This window comes from Meriones unguiculatus, chromosome 18 (assembly GCF_030254825.1).
Source record: "Meriones unguiculatus strain TT.TT164.6M chromosome 18, Bangor_MerUng_6.1, whole genome shotgun sequence".
Taxonomy (NCBI): Eukaryota; Metazoa; Chordata; class Mammalia; order Rodentia; family Muridae; genus Meriones; species Meriones unguiculatus.
This window is the reverse complement of record NC_083365.1, coordinates 11598977-11611984: the sequence shown is the minus strand read 5'-3', so window position 1 is coordinate 11611984 and position 13008 is coordinate 11598977. Positions and strand designations below refer to the sequence as shown.

Sequence of the window (13008 nt, the reverse complement as noted above, 5' to 3'; positions counted from 1 at the left end):
AGGCATATGTAACTCTAGTTCCCGAGGATCCTACACCCTCTTCTGGCTTCCACAGGTTCTGCATGTATGTGGTACACATACTTATATGCAAAACACCCATACACATAAAATAAAAACAAATCTTTAAAAAAATAAAAGATATCTTTTGAGTAAAAGGAAATGTGAAGGGGAAAATGATATGGTTTATAGCCAGAGAACTGTACTAGGGGCCTTCAGTGTCAAAGCTTTTGTTGTGTAAAATTATTTAATATTTGGTCTGTATATGCATGTACATGAACCTTTCCTTACTGAGCCATCTTTCTGGCCCTACCATTCTTTGCTTTCTTTCTTCTTTCTTTATCTCTTTTTTCTTTCTTTCTTTCTTTCTTTCTTTCTTTCTTTCTTTCTTTCTTTCTTTCTTTCTTTCTCCCTTCCTTCCTTCCTTCCTTCCTTCCTTCCTTCCTTCCTTCCTTCCTTCCTTCCTTCCTTCCTTTCTCACCCCCTTTTTCTTTCTCTCTTTTCTGCTGTTGAGGCTTTGTCCATGTAGTCCTGGCTGTCATGGAGCTCAATATACAGACCAGGCTGGCCTCAAACCCACAGAGATTCTCCTGCCTCTGTCCCCCAAGTGCTGGAATTAAAGGCATGTGACACATGGCTGGACTTGCCATGTTTTTCTTGTCTCTTTATGTGTAGGCTATGACCTCAGTTCCTCTTTAATCTTTTTTTTTTTTTTTTTTTTTTTAATGTTGGGGGGAATCAAACCCAGAGCATTCTGTGTGCTGGGAAAGCACTTTACAACTGAACTATACCCTCAGCCCAATCCTCCTCTCAAATCTAAAACAGAACAGAACAGAAGCAGCAAGTTGACTGACTGGACAGAGGAAGAGAGAGGTGGGAAGATCCGTTAGCATCGGGTATGGTGGTAAAAGGAAGTACTTAAAGAGGCTAAGGCAGGGCTTAGGAGATGGAGGTATTCTTCCCTACAAATCAAGACCAGCTGGGTTTCCAGAGGCCCATCTCCAAAACACAGACACAGACAAAAACAAACGAACAAAAACAAGATGGAGAGGATCTTTGTCTCTTCAGAATGCTGAAGGAAAAAAAAATCACTCATAGGACTTTAATTCCAGCAACTGGGGAGGCAGAGGCAGGCAATCTCTGTACCTCTGTACAGTCAGGGCTACATAGTGAAACCCTGTCTCAAAAAAATAGATAATTAAAATGAAAATAAGAAAAAATTTTCAATGTTATAATGCTCCTCTTAGAGAAGGGAGCTACCATGGCTCAGAACCGCTGCCTTGCATCACGTCTACATAAAGGATGGGCAGTAGACAAGCAGGCAGACTGACTGCATTTTGCTGTTATATACTAGCAGAGGAGAGGAGTCAGCGGAGGACTGGAAACGCTGGCTAAGCACCCTGCTCAAGGCATTCCGCACCAAAGGCCTGTGGCAAGGTCTAGGTGAGTCTGGCTCCACAGAGCTCCACAGTTCCCAAATCAGCTAGTGAGATGTGTAGGAGCACACACAATAGCTGGTAACACACCACAGGAACCAAATTTGGTGAATACTATTTCAGGCTGTGAATCCAGTTCTCTTGCCCGACTCTTTCACGGTTTAAGATTCTTAGAAGGAACCCCTGCGTGCTAAAAGCAGGCCCAAAAGACAGAAACAAAGGAAGCAATAGCCACACCATAGACTGACTTCACTGATGTGTGTGTGTGTGTGTGATTATACAGTCCACTACACATCTGCTATACAACAAATATATTCTTAGAAGTATCTGTGTCATTAAGTGCCTATGATTTTGGAGTGCAATCACTTAGGGCTTTCTTGGGACCTGCTTCCTTTCTCATAGCAGCCCATAGCAATTCACAAAGATTTCCCATAAGGCATCATATCCTATCAGAAGGCTGGACACGAAACCTCTGACAAGGGAAGGGGCTGATGAATTGCTGGTGTGAAAGCTGGAAGAGATAAGTATTTCAAACACGTGGACTTTATGTTGACCCAGTTACCTTGTATTGCTGTGATGATCCAAGGCAACTCATAAAAGAAAGTGCTTAGCTGGCCTCAGGTGGCTAGAGTCATGTTGGAGGAGCAAAGGGATGGTGGCAGGAACAGCTGAGAGCTTACATACCGATCCAAAAGTAGGAGGCAGGGCTTCAGAAAGCATTAGAATCACTCCAGCCTTTTGAAACCCCAAAGCCAGTGACACACCTCCTTCAACAAGGCTATATACCTCCTAATCCTTCCCAAACAGTTCCATCAACTGGGGACCAAGCATTCAAATACATGAGCCTCTGGCAGGGGCATTCTCATTCAAACCACCACGTGTGTACGCATGACTTCTTAAGAATGGAATGAAATGTCTAATATCTTGATATTCTTGTCCTTCCAATTAATATGGTGGCTTTCTTTTCTTTTTCTTTTCTTTCTTTCTTTTTTTTTGAGACAGGTTTTCTTTGTGTAGCCTTGGCTGTCCTGGAAGTAGCTCTGTAGAACAGGTTGGCCTTAAACTCACAGAGATTTGTCTGACTCTGTCTCCCAAGTTGTTGGTATTAAATTGTGCACCACCACTGCTGCTGGTGGCTTTCTTCTTAAGCCAACTAAAAGATACTGGTGTTTCTTTTTTTGTTATTAGAGACAGGGATTCTTGTACCCTATGCTGGTGTTTGTATTTAAATATTCACTTAATTTATCTTTACTTCTGTATTTAATTATACACTTACCTCCAGTCATATCTTATTAAAACCATGTCTGTAGTACTCATGTTGGCATACTCATTTACTGCTTCCTTGTTTGTTTTCCTTTATTTATTTATTTTTATTTATTTATTTATTTATTTTGAGGCAGGGTATTTCACTCTGCTATAGGTCAGGCTGGCCTTGAGCACCTACCTAGTCAAGTATTTTTAAATTTGAGAAAGAGTCTCATTGTAGCCTAGGCTGGGTTCTAAGTAGCGATCTTCCCATCCCTGCTTCTTGAGTGCTGGGATTATAGGCATTTAACCACCACATTTAGCTTTTGTCAGGTTTATGTATTTCCTCTCTCCTTCCCTTTTTCCTTCCCTCTTTCTTTCCCCCTCTACCCTTTTTTGCAGTGCTTGGGATTGAATATATATAATTGGGTCCATTACATCCATGTGGCCAGTCTCCAACCCTGGGCTGCCCACCCCCAACAGCTGTGACCAAGCATGAAAAGACAAGGCTCCTGCTCTCACAGGGCTAATGAAGCCTGTCTTCCATAGTCTCGTTTATTGTATGGTTTCACAAGCCAAACAAGCATAAAGACCCGTCTCATGGCGGAAGGGAAAATCAACAGTCATGTCAACACCACATTGTGGGCTGGAGGCCCTCCCAGGTGTCTACCTGTGCTCCATGTAGCAGCTCAGGGGCTCCACACATGCTGTGACGGCACCAATGGTGAAGCAGGACTTGACATTGGGGTCTGGGTGAGTCTGCAGGGCCTGGACAACATCAATGACATCCGTGTAGCTAAAGGGAGGAAGCACAGGGTCAGCTTCCTGGTTAGGGCTACAGAATAGGGGAAGAGGGGAGTGCTGAGTGCTGAGTGGGCGAGGGCTGAAGGGAGACCCTAAGAGAAAGGCTGCCACAGAGACCCTGTGTTACCCCACTGTATGAGTTAGAGCCCCCAGAATCCACAACGGACGGCTTCACTCCCAAGTTCTTTCGGCTTCCCTGAAGGGGAAGTGTGTGTGGAAGAGCCAGCCTATTCTGAGGTAGGAACAGAGTGGCAGGGGCTCTGAGGGCGGGACAAGGGCGGGGCTGTGTTTCCTAGTCATAACCCAGGAGCTCCTGCCAGAATCTGCTGTCCTTCCTTCCTTCCCCCTCTCCTCCCATTCCCCAAGGTCATCAGATCCGTCAGTTTGAGGTCTTCACTTAGGAGTGTTTGTAATCTAAGCCCTCAAACCGGTTCCTCCCCGGTTCCTGCTATTCTAAGCCCAGGGTTCTTTACTCTTTCAGATGCTAGGCCAAGAGAGCCCTGTCCACTTTGATTCTGCTTTTTTCTTAGTCTCAGTGTGTATCTGGAAGAGATCACTGCCAACACTCCCACTAGGTCCAGACAGCTACTGGCCTTCACCTAGGCCACCACAATGGTTTCCCAGCTCACCCCTACTTTTGTTCTGCCTCACTGCTGCAAACTGCTCTTAACACGGAAACCACAGGGCTGTGCTAAGCCCTCTGACAGATCGCATTACTGCTGTGCCCAAAACCCTCCAGTGGTTTTCAGGGCAAAAGCAGAGGCCCTTACAGTGGCCAGGTGGCCCTGTACCTTCTCACCTCTCACAGCCAGCAGGGAATTTCATCACTCATCCCGTCCTTCCCCTAATCAACCATGCTGGCCTCCTGGGCCCTCTCTGAACATGCCAGCACACCTTTGTGCCCTGTCGCCTCAGGCTGCAATGCTCTTTTCTGCTGCCACCTGCCTGGCTGGCTTCCTTCAGGTCTCGCTCAAGTGTCACTTTGTTGGTGTCTGTGGTGCTGAAGATGGAACTCACGGAGTGGTGCACACGCCAGCTGAGTGCTCCACGCTGAGCTAAGTGGCGTCATGGCGACATCTGGTGCCTTCACATACACTGCAATGGTGGCCACGCTCCTGGTTTCCCCCGTACCCCTCCCACCAGCTTCTCTGCGAAGCACCGACCCTCAGCTACAGTCTCTGTTACTCTGCTTTCTCTGTGAGCACCTCTGGCCACATCTTTCCTCATTTATTTGGTCACTGTGTGTGGCTGTTCAGTGCTACATTCTCTGAAGCTTGAAGCAACACAGATCAATAAACTGGACATCGACCCCCAGCAGACCTTGGGGCTGCTCTAAGAAGGGGCTCTTCCCCTCACAGAGGACAGCACTGTCCCACGGGACCCAGACTATTATCAAAGCTCTGAGTCTATGGAGAGAGATCAACCCTGATGGCAGCCTGGCAGGTCAGGGACCTGAGTCTGTGTGGGCCATTGGGGGATGGGTGGGAGGTGGGGGAGAGCGCCCAGCCTGCCAGAGCCATGACCTGAGTTCCTACAAACAACTCACCTGTAAAACGGCCCTGGGCTTTATCCCAGATTAGAACACCCTCCTCTGTCCTGCTCAACCGGCAGAGCCTCAGGGCAGACAGGACTTGCTAAGTTCTAGAGTCTCCCCACGGTGCCTGGCTGCTCCAGTGTTATTTACTTATTTATTTCATAGAGGCTCTCACTATGTAGCCCTATGGTGGCTTGGAACTTGCTACCTAGAACAAGCTGGCCTTGAACTTGTGACCCTTCTGCTTCAGCCTACAAAGTGCTAGGATTGCAGATATGCACTGTAACACTTGGCTTGTTTCTCAAATCTCGGCTTCTATTTTTTTTTAATTTATTTATTATGTATACAGTGTTCTGCCTACATATAACACCTGCACGCCAGAAGAGGGCACCAAACCTTATTATAGGTGGTTTTGTGCCACCATATGGTTGCTGGGAATTGAACTCAAGACCTTTGGGAGAGCATTCCATGCTCTTAACCTCTGAGCCATCTCTCCAGCCTCAGCTTCTATTTTTTATGTGTATGAGTGTATATATATATATACATGTACATGCATGCATGCAGTGCCCACATGGGGGCCAGACAGGGTGTCAGATTCCCCTGAAACTCGAGTTAGAGACCATTGTAAGCCACCATGTGAGTGCTAAAAAGTGAACCGGAGAGCAGCAAGTGCTCTTAACCTCTGAGCCATCTCTACAGTCCTGATTTTGTTCTTTTCGTATGTGTGAATCTATATATGTCAGATGTATGCTGGTGTTCACAGAGGCCAGGGAGGACAGCAGATCCTCTGGAGCTAGAGCTACAGGTGGCAGTGAGTTGCCTAGTTTGAGTTCTGAAACTCAAACACAGGCCCTCTGGGACAAAAGCAAACACTCTTACTTATCAACACATACTCCTAACTGCTCAACTATCTCTCCAGCCCCCATCCCATCATCAGTGAGTCTTTGGAGAAAAACTTTTGCTACAGGACAGAGTTTGCTGTAGTCTCCACAGTGGCTTGTTTCCACTCAACTCAGTACCATCTCAGAGGCTTGTGGTGTTGAGCTTTGACATGGACTACAACTGTGAGTTCAAAAATGAAATAAAGGGAGTTTTTATTTGTTTTTTTGTTGTTTGTTCTGTTTTGTTTTTGAGATAGGGTCTCATTTCTCATAGGCTAGCCTCAATTATTTTACATAGTAAAATAAAATAAATGGAGTGAATTCTTGATATGAGGAGCCTGGCATCTTCCTTTACTAACAGCCTCAATATTGTCTAACGCCAAAGAGTTGTGAAAGCTGTAACACAGGCAACTATATGTTATCTGTTGGCTCTAAAAAAAAAGGGTCAAATCTATAAGAGCCCAAGCTTTTGTGTGTGTGTGTGTGTGTTTTGTTTTTTGTTTTGTTTTTCAAGACATGGTTTCTTTGTATAGCCCTGGCCATCCTGGAACTCACAGAGATCTGCCAGCCTCTGCCTTCTGAGTGCTGGGATTGAAGGCATGTGCCACCATGCCCAACTAAGACCTACAACATTTAGCTGCTATTCTCATATAATCCAGGCTGGCCTCTAACTCACGTAGCCAAAGGTCAATCTTCCTGCTTCTACCTCCCCACTGCTGGGACTTAAGGTGTGGGAATTATGGCTGGGTTTAGCTGTTCTAACTTGAGTGCATTAGGGCATCCTTTGGTGTCCTTCATACCCTGTGCTGTGACTGGGTGAATGCTGAGTCTATGCTGCATGAGCTGGTTCTTACAGCAGACCAGAAGCAGCCACAATGTGAACATTTTTACAGACTTGTGGAGTGAGAAATAAGGAATCAATAATATTTCCTGAAATGACCTTAGCTGTGTATACTGACAAGTTGGCAGGTCCTCCTCCAGTGACTCTCAGTTCTGACAAGGGCAGAAGGTAGTGATGCTGGCTTGACCCAGTCCTCTGACTAGCAGAAGTAACAGAAAACCTGAAGGAATGGCATAAAGGGGTGGCAAAAGAAAAACCGCAGACCTAAAAACTGCAACAAGGCCTATCAGTGCAGGAAGACCCTAAGGGTACACATTCCCACCTGCCTTTCTTCTCAGAGACACCATCCTAATCCTCACAGGTCCCATCATTACAACCAGGAGCCCAAACAGAGCTTTGGATCTGGGCCTATTCTTTACGGGAAACAAGTAGCCTTCTGAAAACACTAATTACTGTGAGAAGAGCACAAAGCTTCTTTACAGGCACAACACAGAAACAAGCCCAGACCCTGCTCTGTTCTCCTGGCCCGATACAGTCCTTTCTGGGCCCAGGTGATAAAGGACTTGCAAGGCACTCCTCTGTGGAAGGCTGCCAAATCTTCCCTGTTAGCTGGGGAGATGGCTCAGTGAGCTCAGTGAGTAAAGCATTTGCAAGGTAAGTATGAAGATGTGAGTTTGAATCCCCAGCACCAAGGTTAAAAAAAAAAAAAAAGGGGACAACATGGCTATAACTCCTGTAACCTCCTGTAAAACCCCAGTGCTATGAGAGACAGAGACAGAAGGCTGCCAGCCTAGCTCCAATTTCAGACCCTGACACAAAGGAATAAGACAGAGATATAGCAAGGACATAATGCAAAAACACAGCATGTCCTCTTTCGGCTCTATGTGTGAACACACACGGATGCATATTTATACAGAAACATCCATCTACAGACTACACACACACACACACACACACACACACACACACACAGAGAGAGAGAGAGAGAGAGAGAGAGAGAGAGAGAGAGGTCCACCTTTCCTCTGACAATAATAGTACTTACCAGGGACTTAGGATTTAGGAACCTACAGTCACAGCTTGGCATCAGTCATGAAGCAGAAACTCCCTGCTCAACTGCACTATGCACATTTCTCATTGTAGGTGCCATGAAAGTCTTCTGGAATAGCTACTGGGGAAGGGGGGGCCTTTAAAAACTAAATAGGGGCCACATCTGTAATTCCAAAAAAGGGAGGAGTAAAACATGAGGCTCCCATGTCTAAATGACAAGGTTTGAAGACTACTATCACGCTAAGAATTACCAGAAAACATTTACCAGATTCCCTAATTTCTCACCTCTTAGAGATATTATAACATACAAGCCAAAATTTAAGCACGTGTAGCTGTCAGTTACCCTTAGCCTCAGTATGGCCACAGCATCCTGGCCTTTCTGAGGAGCGTGGAGCATTAGGGCACATACGCAGTAATAGTAATGATGAGGTTCCCATCCTCGCCTCCATTCCCAGGCCTCCAACACTCACCCTTGTAGTACCACCAGCAGTCTGGTCCTCTTGCGTATGTAAGCTGACTGGCGGACAGAGCGGTTCTGCTGGGCCTCCAGGGCACTGGAAAGGTATTTTTGGAAGTGTGCAGTATGGAAACATTCAGAGCTGTCCATGATCTGGCGGTATACCATCCACCTGGAAGCAGCAAAGTTAGTCTTAGCATAAGGCTGCACACAGCCTGGTCCTGAGATGTCCAGTCATGGATTTAAACGTGACCAGTATTCTCAAGGATATGCTGCCAGGACTATGGAGAGAAAGCTACTGTGGCAGCACAGAAAAAGACAGCGGGAACTAGCTGGGCTAGAAGCTCAGTATCCTCAAACCAAAATCCTTGGAGCTTTTGGTAGGAAATATCCTTTCATGGTGGGTAAGAGTATGTGTGTGTGTATGAGACAGGTAATGTCTGGCCAGGAGGCCTCAGTAGTGAGAAAAACTTCTAACCTGGAAGTAAGTTCCTGAATAAAATGGCTTTGGGTTCATGCTTGGTAATGCTAGTAAGAAATGGGCAAGGCCAAGAATTTACCATGTTCCAGAACAAGAGCCAGGAATGGTGGCACATGCCCATAATGCTAGCATTCAGAAAGCTGAAGAAGAGGATTGCCAATGAATCTGAGGCTGCTCTAGCTATTGTTCTCAGAGAGACAGAGTCAAGAGTCAGGAGACAGAGCAGGAGAGGGTGAAAGGGAGAAAGAGAGAAGAAAGAAAGGAAGGAGAGGGAGAAGAGAGTGAGAAAGGGGGGAGGAGAGGGAGGAAGAGCACATGCAAACTGAGTGTGGTAGCTTATGCCTATAACCCAGCACTTGAAAGATGGAGGCAGAAGGATCAAGAATCCAAGGTCACCCTCAGCTATAGTTACAGCAAGTTCAAGGCAAGCCTGAACTACATGAGAGTCCATCCCCTCACCAAAAGGAAGTTTATAGGACAAAATCACTAGCTGTGAGGATCAGGTTAACCTGTAAATCCTAACCAAGGCACTAAGCACAGCGTCTGAATGAAGAGATGATGCGTGACTGCTGTGCCAGCACCGTCATGGTAAATTGCAGGAGATGTCGAAGGTGTCCCACACCAGGGCAGGCCCAGGGACACAATTCTTTCCCCAAAGCACAAGTAGAAGCCATACTAACCTGCCGTATTCCTTATGCAGAGTGACCAGGAAAGCACAGAGCTTGTTAGCATGACAGCCTGGGAGACCAGTTACAATGCTGATGATAACCTACATGAAAAAAAAGTCATATGGGTTTCTAATTCAACTGAGGAACGCTGTGCAAGAGGGAAGGAAACCGATCTCCAGGGCAAGGCTTTTGGCTTTGAAGCCCAGCACCACTATTCACTAGCTCCTTGATCTAGAGTGAACGACACTAATTACTGAAAACACTAATTACTGTGAGAAGAGCACAAAGCTTCTTTACAGGCACAACACAGAAACAAGCCCAGACCCTGCTCTGTTCTCCTGTTTGAACAGCTACGGTCCTAGGCAGTTTTCTGTCAGCGTGACAGGAGCTAGAGTCAAATGGGAAGAGGTGCCTCAACTGAAAAACTGCCTCCATCAGATTGGCCTATAGGCAAGTCTGGCGGACATTTTCTTGATCGCAAATTGATAGAAGGCCCAGCTACTGTGGGTGGTGCCACTCCTGGGCAGGTGGCCCTGGGTTCTATAAGAAAGCAGGCTGAGCAAGCCAGTAAGCAGCACCCCTCCATGGCCTCTGCATCAGTTCCTGCCTCCAGGTACTGGCTCTGACTTCCCTCAGAGAGTTGAAAGCTGAAATAAACCCTTTCCTCTCCAAGTTTATTTTTGGTCATGGTGTTTCATCACAGCATTAGAAACTAAGCTAAGACACCCACTTACCTTACAAGGGAGGTGTGAGGATTCATGAAGTTCACTTATGTGCATAGTCACCAAATTTCTAAGGAGCATTTATCACTGTATCACTTAAAATAGAAAAGGCATTTAGAGAGCCTAACTTGCTTAAGACCACGGACCTCCAGTAGAGACATTGAGGGATATTGTATTTGTAACAACATTTCTTAGGGAGCAGAAAGGAAGTCTGAGAAAGTGTTCCAGCTCTACTGATGTTGGAGGCCTGGTGAGTAAGGGGAATGAAGATGCTTCTGTGGGCTGCCTGTGTCTGCCAAGCCACATGACCTGTGTTGAGTCACAACTTTTGGCATGATAAGCTCTCTTACAGCTTCTCATGAAAAAGGAGAGAAGCCACCGGCTGGCCCTAACTGCATTACACCAGCACACAGAACCAGGTTTCCCTGGTGGATATTCCAAGGCCATTTAAAAGGAATTTGCTGAGCAAGGAAGAACAGCAGGGGAAGACAAGAATCATGCAATCACAGGAGAAGGTCTATTATGATGACAAGGCCTAGGAAGGCCTGGTTACAGCATGTCATTCTCTCTCTTTTGAGAAAAAGTTTTCTCTGTAGCCTACGCTGGCCTGAAACTCTGTGTCACCCAGGATGGTTTCAAAGCTGCAGTGATCCTCCTGCCTCAGTCTCCTGAATACTAGGACACAGACATGCGCTATCATACTTGGCTATGCATTTTATTTCACAAAATGTGAGGCTCATTAAGACAGGCCAGCCACGGATAATCCGCACTGTTAAGCCTGGTGGCACTCAGCAGCAGCTGGTCGCGTAAGTACAGAGACAGCTACTGGCTCTCTTCTCTGGAGCCCCAAGCTTGCCCTTCACCCTGGGACCAAGGCTTCCAATCTGTTCCTTTATGCTCTCCAAAGAGTACAAATACAGTCCAGACTGTGTTCTTCCTCCCCCCCACAGCTTTCTCCCAGTCCTGTTTCCTACTCCCCAGTGCCCATTTCTCAGTCCCTTAAATCCTATGTCGGAAGAGAAACACAAACATCTGTGGTATACGCTCAGGACGGTGGGTGTCTTTTATTTTATGTGTATGGATGTTCTGACTATATGGAAGTCTGTGCACCATGTGCGTGCAGTGCCTTGGAAGCAAGGATTCCCTGGAACTGGACTTATAAACCGTGTGAGCTGTCATGTGGGTGCTGGGAATCAATCTCAGTTGTTCTGGAGTAGCAGCCAATGCTCCTAACTGCTGAGCCTTCCCTCCAGCAGTAGGTGCAGGCTTCTTAAGAGTCACTCCTGCTGGTCGAAGATGGCACATGCCTTTAATCCCAGCACTCAGGAGGCAGAAGCAGGGAGATGAGATCTCTGAGTTAGAGGCCAACATGGTCTACAGAGCAAGTATCAGGACAACCAGAGCTACACAGAAAAACCCTATCTTGAAAAAACCAAAACCAAACCAAAACAAAAGGTCACTTGGGTTCTCTTACTTAAAGGCTGGTCCTATAGAACTTTTTAAGTAAAACACCACAAGGTAGGAATTTTCCTTTTATTCTTTCCCTCTCATCTAAAGGAAAAATGGAACGTTCTAATTGCACAGTGCTATCTCCTTTTGTGGATGAGTATCTTTCAGACCTGTACGGAAACAAACTATGATATATGACTTCCAAAGGCATGGTGGGCAGAGAAGTGAAGGGAAGCATGAGGCATGAGCCCATTAAGGTGTACTCTAGGGAGGAAAATGCTTGGAGTATCACCCGACCTCGATGATTGCAACATGGCTTCCCTTTATTAACAGCACACTGTCAGCTACTGCCGGGTTAAGTCATTGTTACAACCAGAAAGAACTGACAGCCTGAGAACACACAGTCGGAGTTTAAAAGACCTGGAGAAGCAAGAGAAGGCACAACAAGATGTCAGGGTTGGCCACAGTCATTGTACAAAAAGGGTTTCATGTGTATCATTATCAGTGTTCAAGGAGGTAGATACACTTAAGGACATCCCACCTGGGCCCTGCTAACTGACACAGGCTGCAGATTATCCCACTGTAAAGTCCCAGCATGTTTGGTGAACTCCTCTACCTTGTCATTTTCTAGTCCACGAGCGGAGCTGACTTCAGCTTGCTGCAGCAGGCCTGGAAGATGGGTTCGCATCACAGGCTCCTGACCAATGCTACCAATGGCAAAATGCTGGAGAAACCTAGAAAATGACAATTGTCACATCACTGTCACCAGCCTTACTTGACACATCCATTCACATTAGTAACTTCTTACCTAAGTGCTAATACATAAGCCTTTAGAGATTCTATGATACGAAAGTGTATGTGACATATAACTACTCCCCTTTTCAGGTACCTATAAGAAGCTACAAATAAAGGCACTCAGGAAGAACCAACACAGTTCTACATTTCCAAAGCTGAAACAGTAAACATCTGGAGCCAGATGCATAGAACTCACCGGTCCAACTCAGGGAGTTTGGCTGAGAGCAGCTTTGGGGAGCTCCACTCCTCCACAGGATGCGCCAGGGCCCTGAAGAGCTTCTGTGCGCTGGCGTGCCTAAATCACCAACGGCTCCCATTAGTGCTGTAGCCCCTCCCCAAGCAAAGGTACTTTACACAGCTTGTTCTGAGGCCTCCAAGCCAGAGATGAAACAATCAACCTCTCCAAAATAGTCACTGCATGGACTCTGACACAGTATGACCAGTGCAGGACAAATGGCATGCCCATAGTAGGCTCCCTCTCATTTTTTGACAGTGGTCTCAGGTTGTAATTCTCAGTTGTGGTGATTTGAACGTGATGTCCCTCGTAAGTCTTGGATAACTGAATACTTAGTCCCCAGCTGGTGGCTGTTTGGGGAGAGTAAGGAAGGTGGCCTTGCTGGAGGTGCTATGTCATTGCTCTCTCTGCCTCCT

At 46.4% G+C, this 13008-nt stretch overlaps 1 protein-coding gene across 2 annotated transcripts in view; it reads right to left on the bottom strand.

Moving 5' to 3' along the window:
• Dnaaf9 (dynein axonemal assembly factor 9) overlaps positions 1-13008 on the bottom strand; it is a 128076-nt gene that overhangs the window by 23153 nt on the left and 91915 nt on the right. For both annotated transcript variants that reach the window (XM_021653657.2, XM_021653656.2), the window contains exons 24-28: positions 12554-12652; positions 12179-12296; positions 9404-9492; positions 8256-8414; positions 3349-3474 (exon numbers count right to left, since the gene is read on the bottom strand). In XM_021653657.2, the coding sequence (XP_021509332.1) occupies positions 3349-3474; positions 8256-8414; positions 9404-9492; positions 12179-12296; positions 12554-12652 (591 nt within the window). The remainder of the gene's footprint in view (positions 1-3348; positions 3475-8255; positions 8415-9403; positions 9493-12178; positions 12297-12553; positions 12653-13008) is intronic.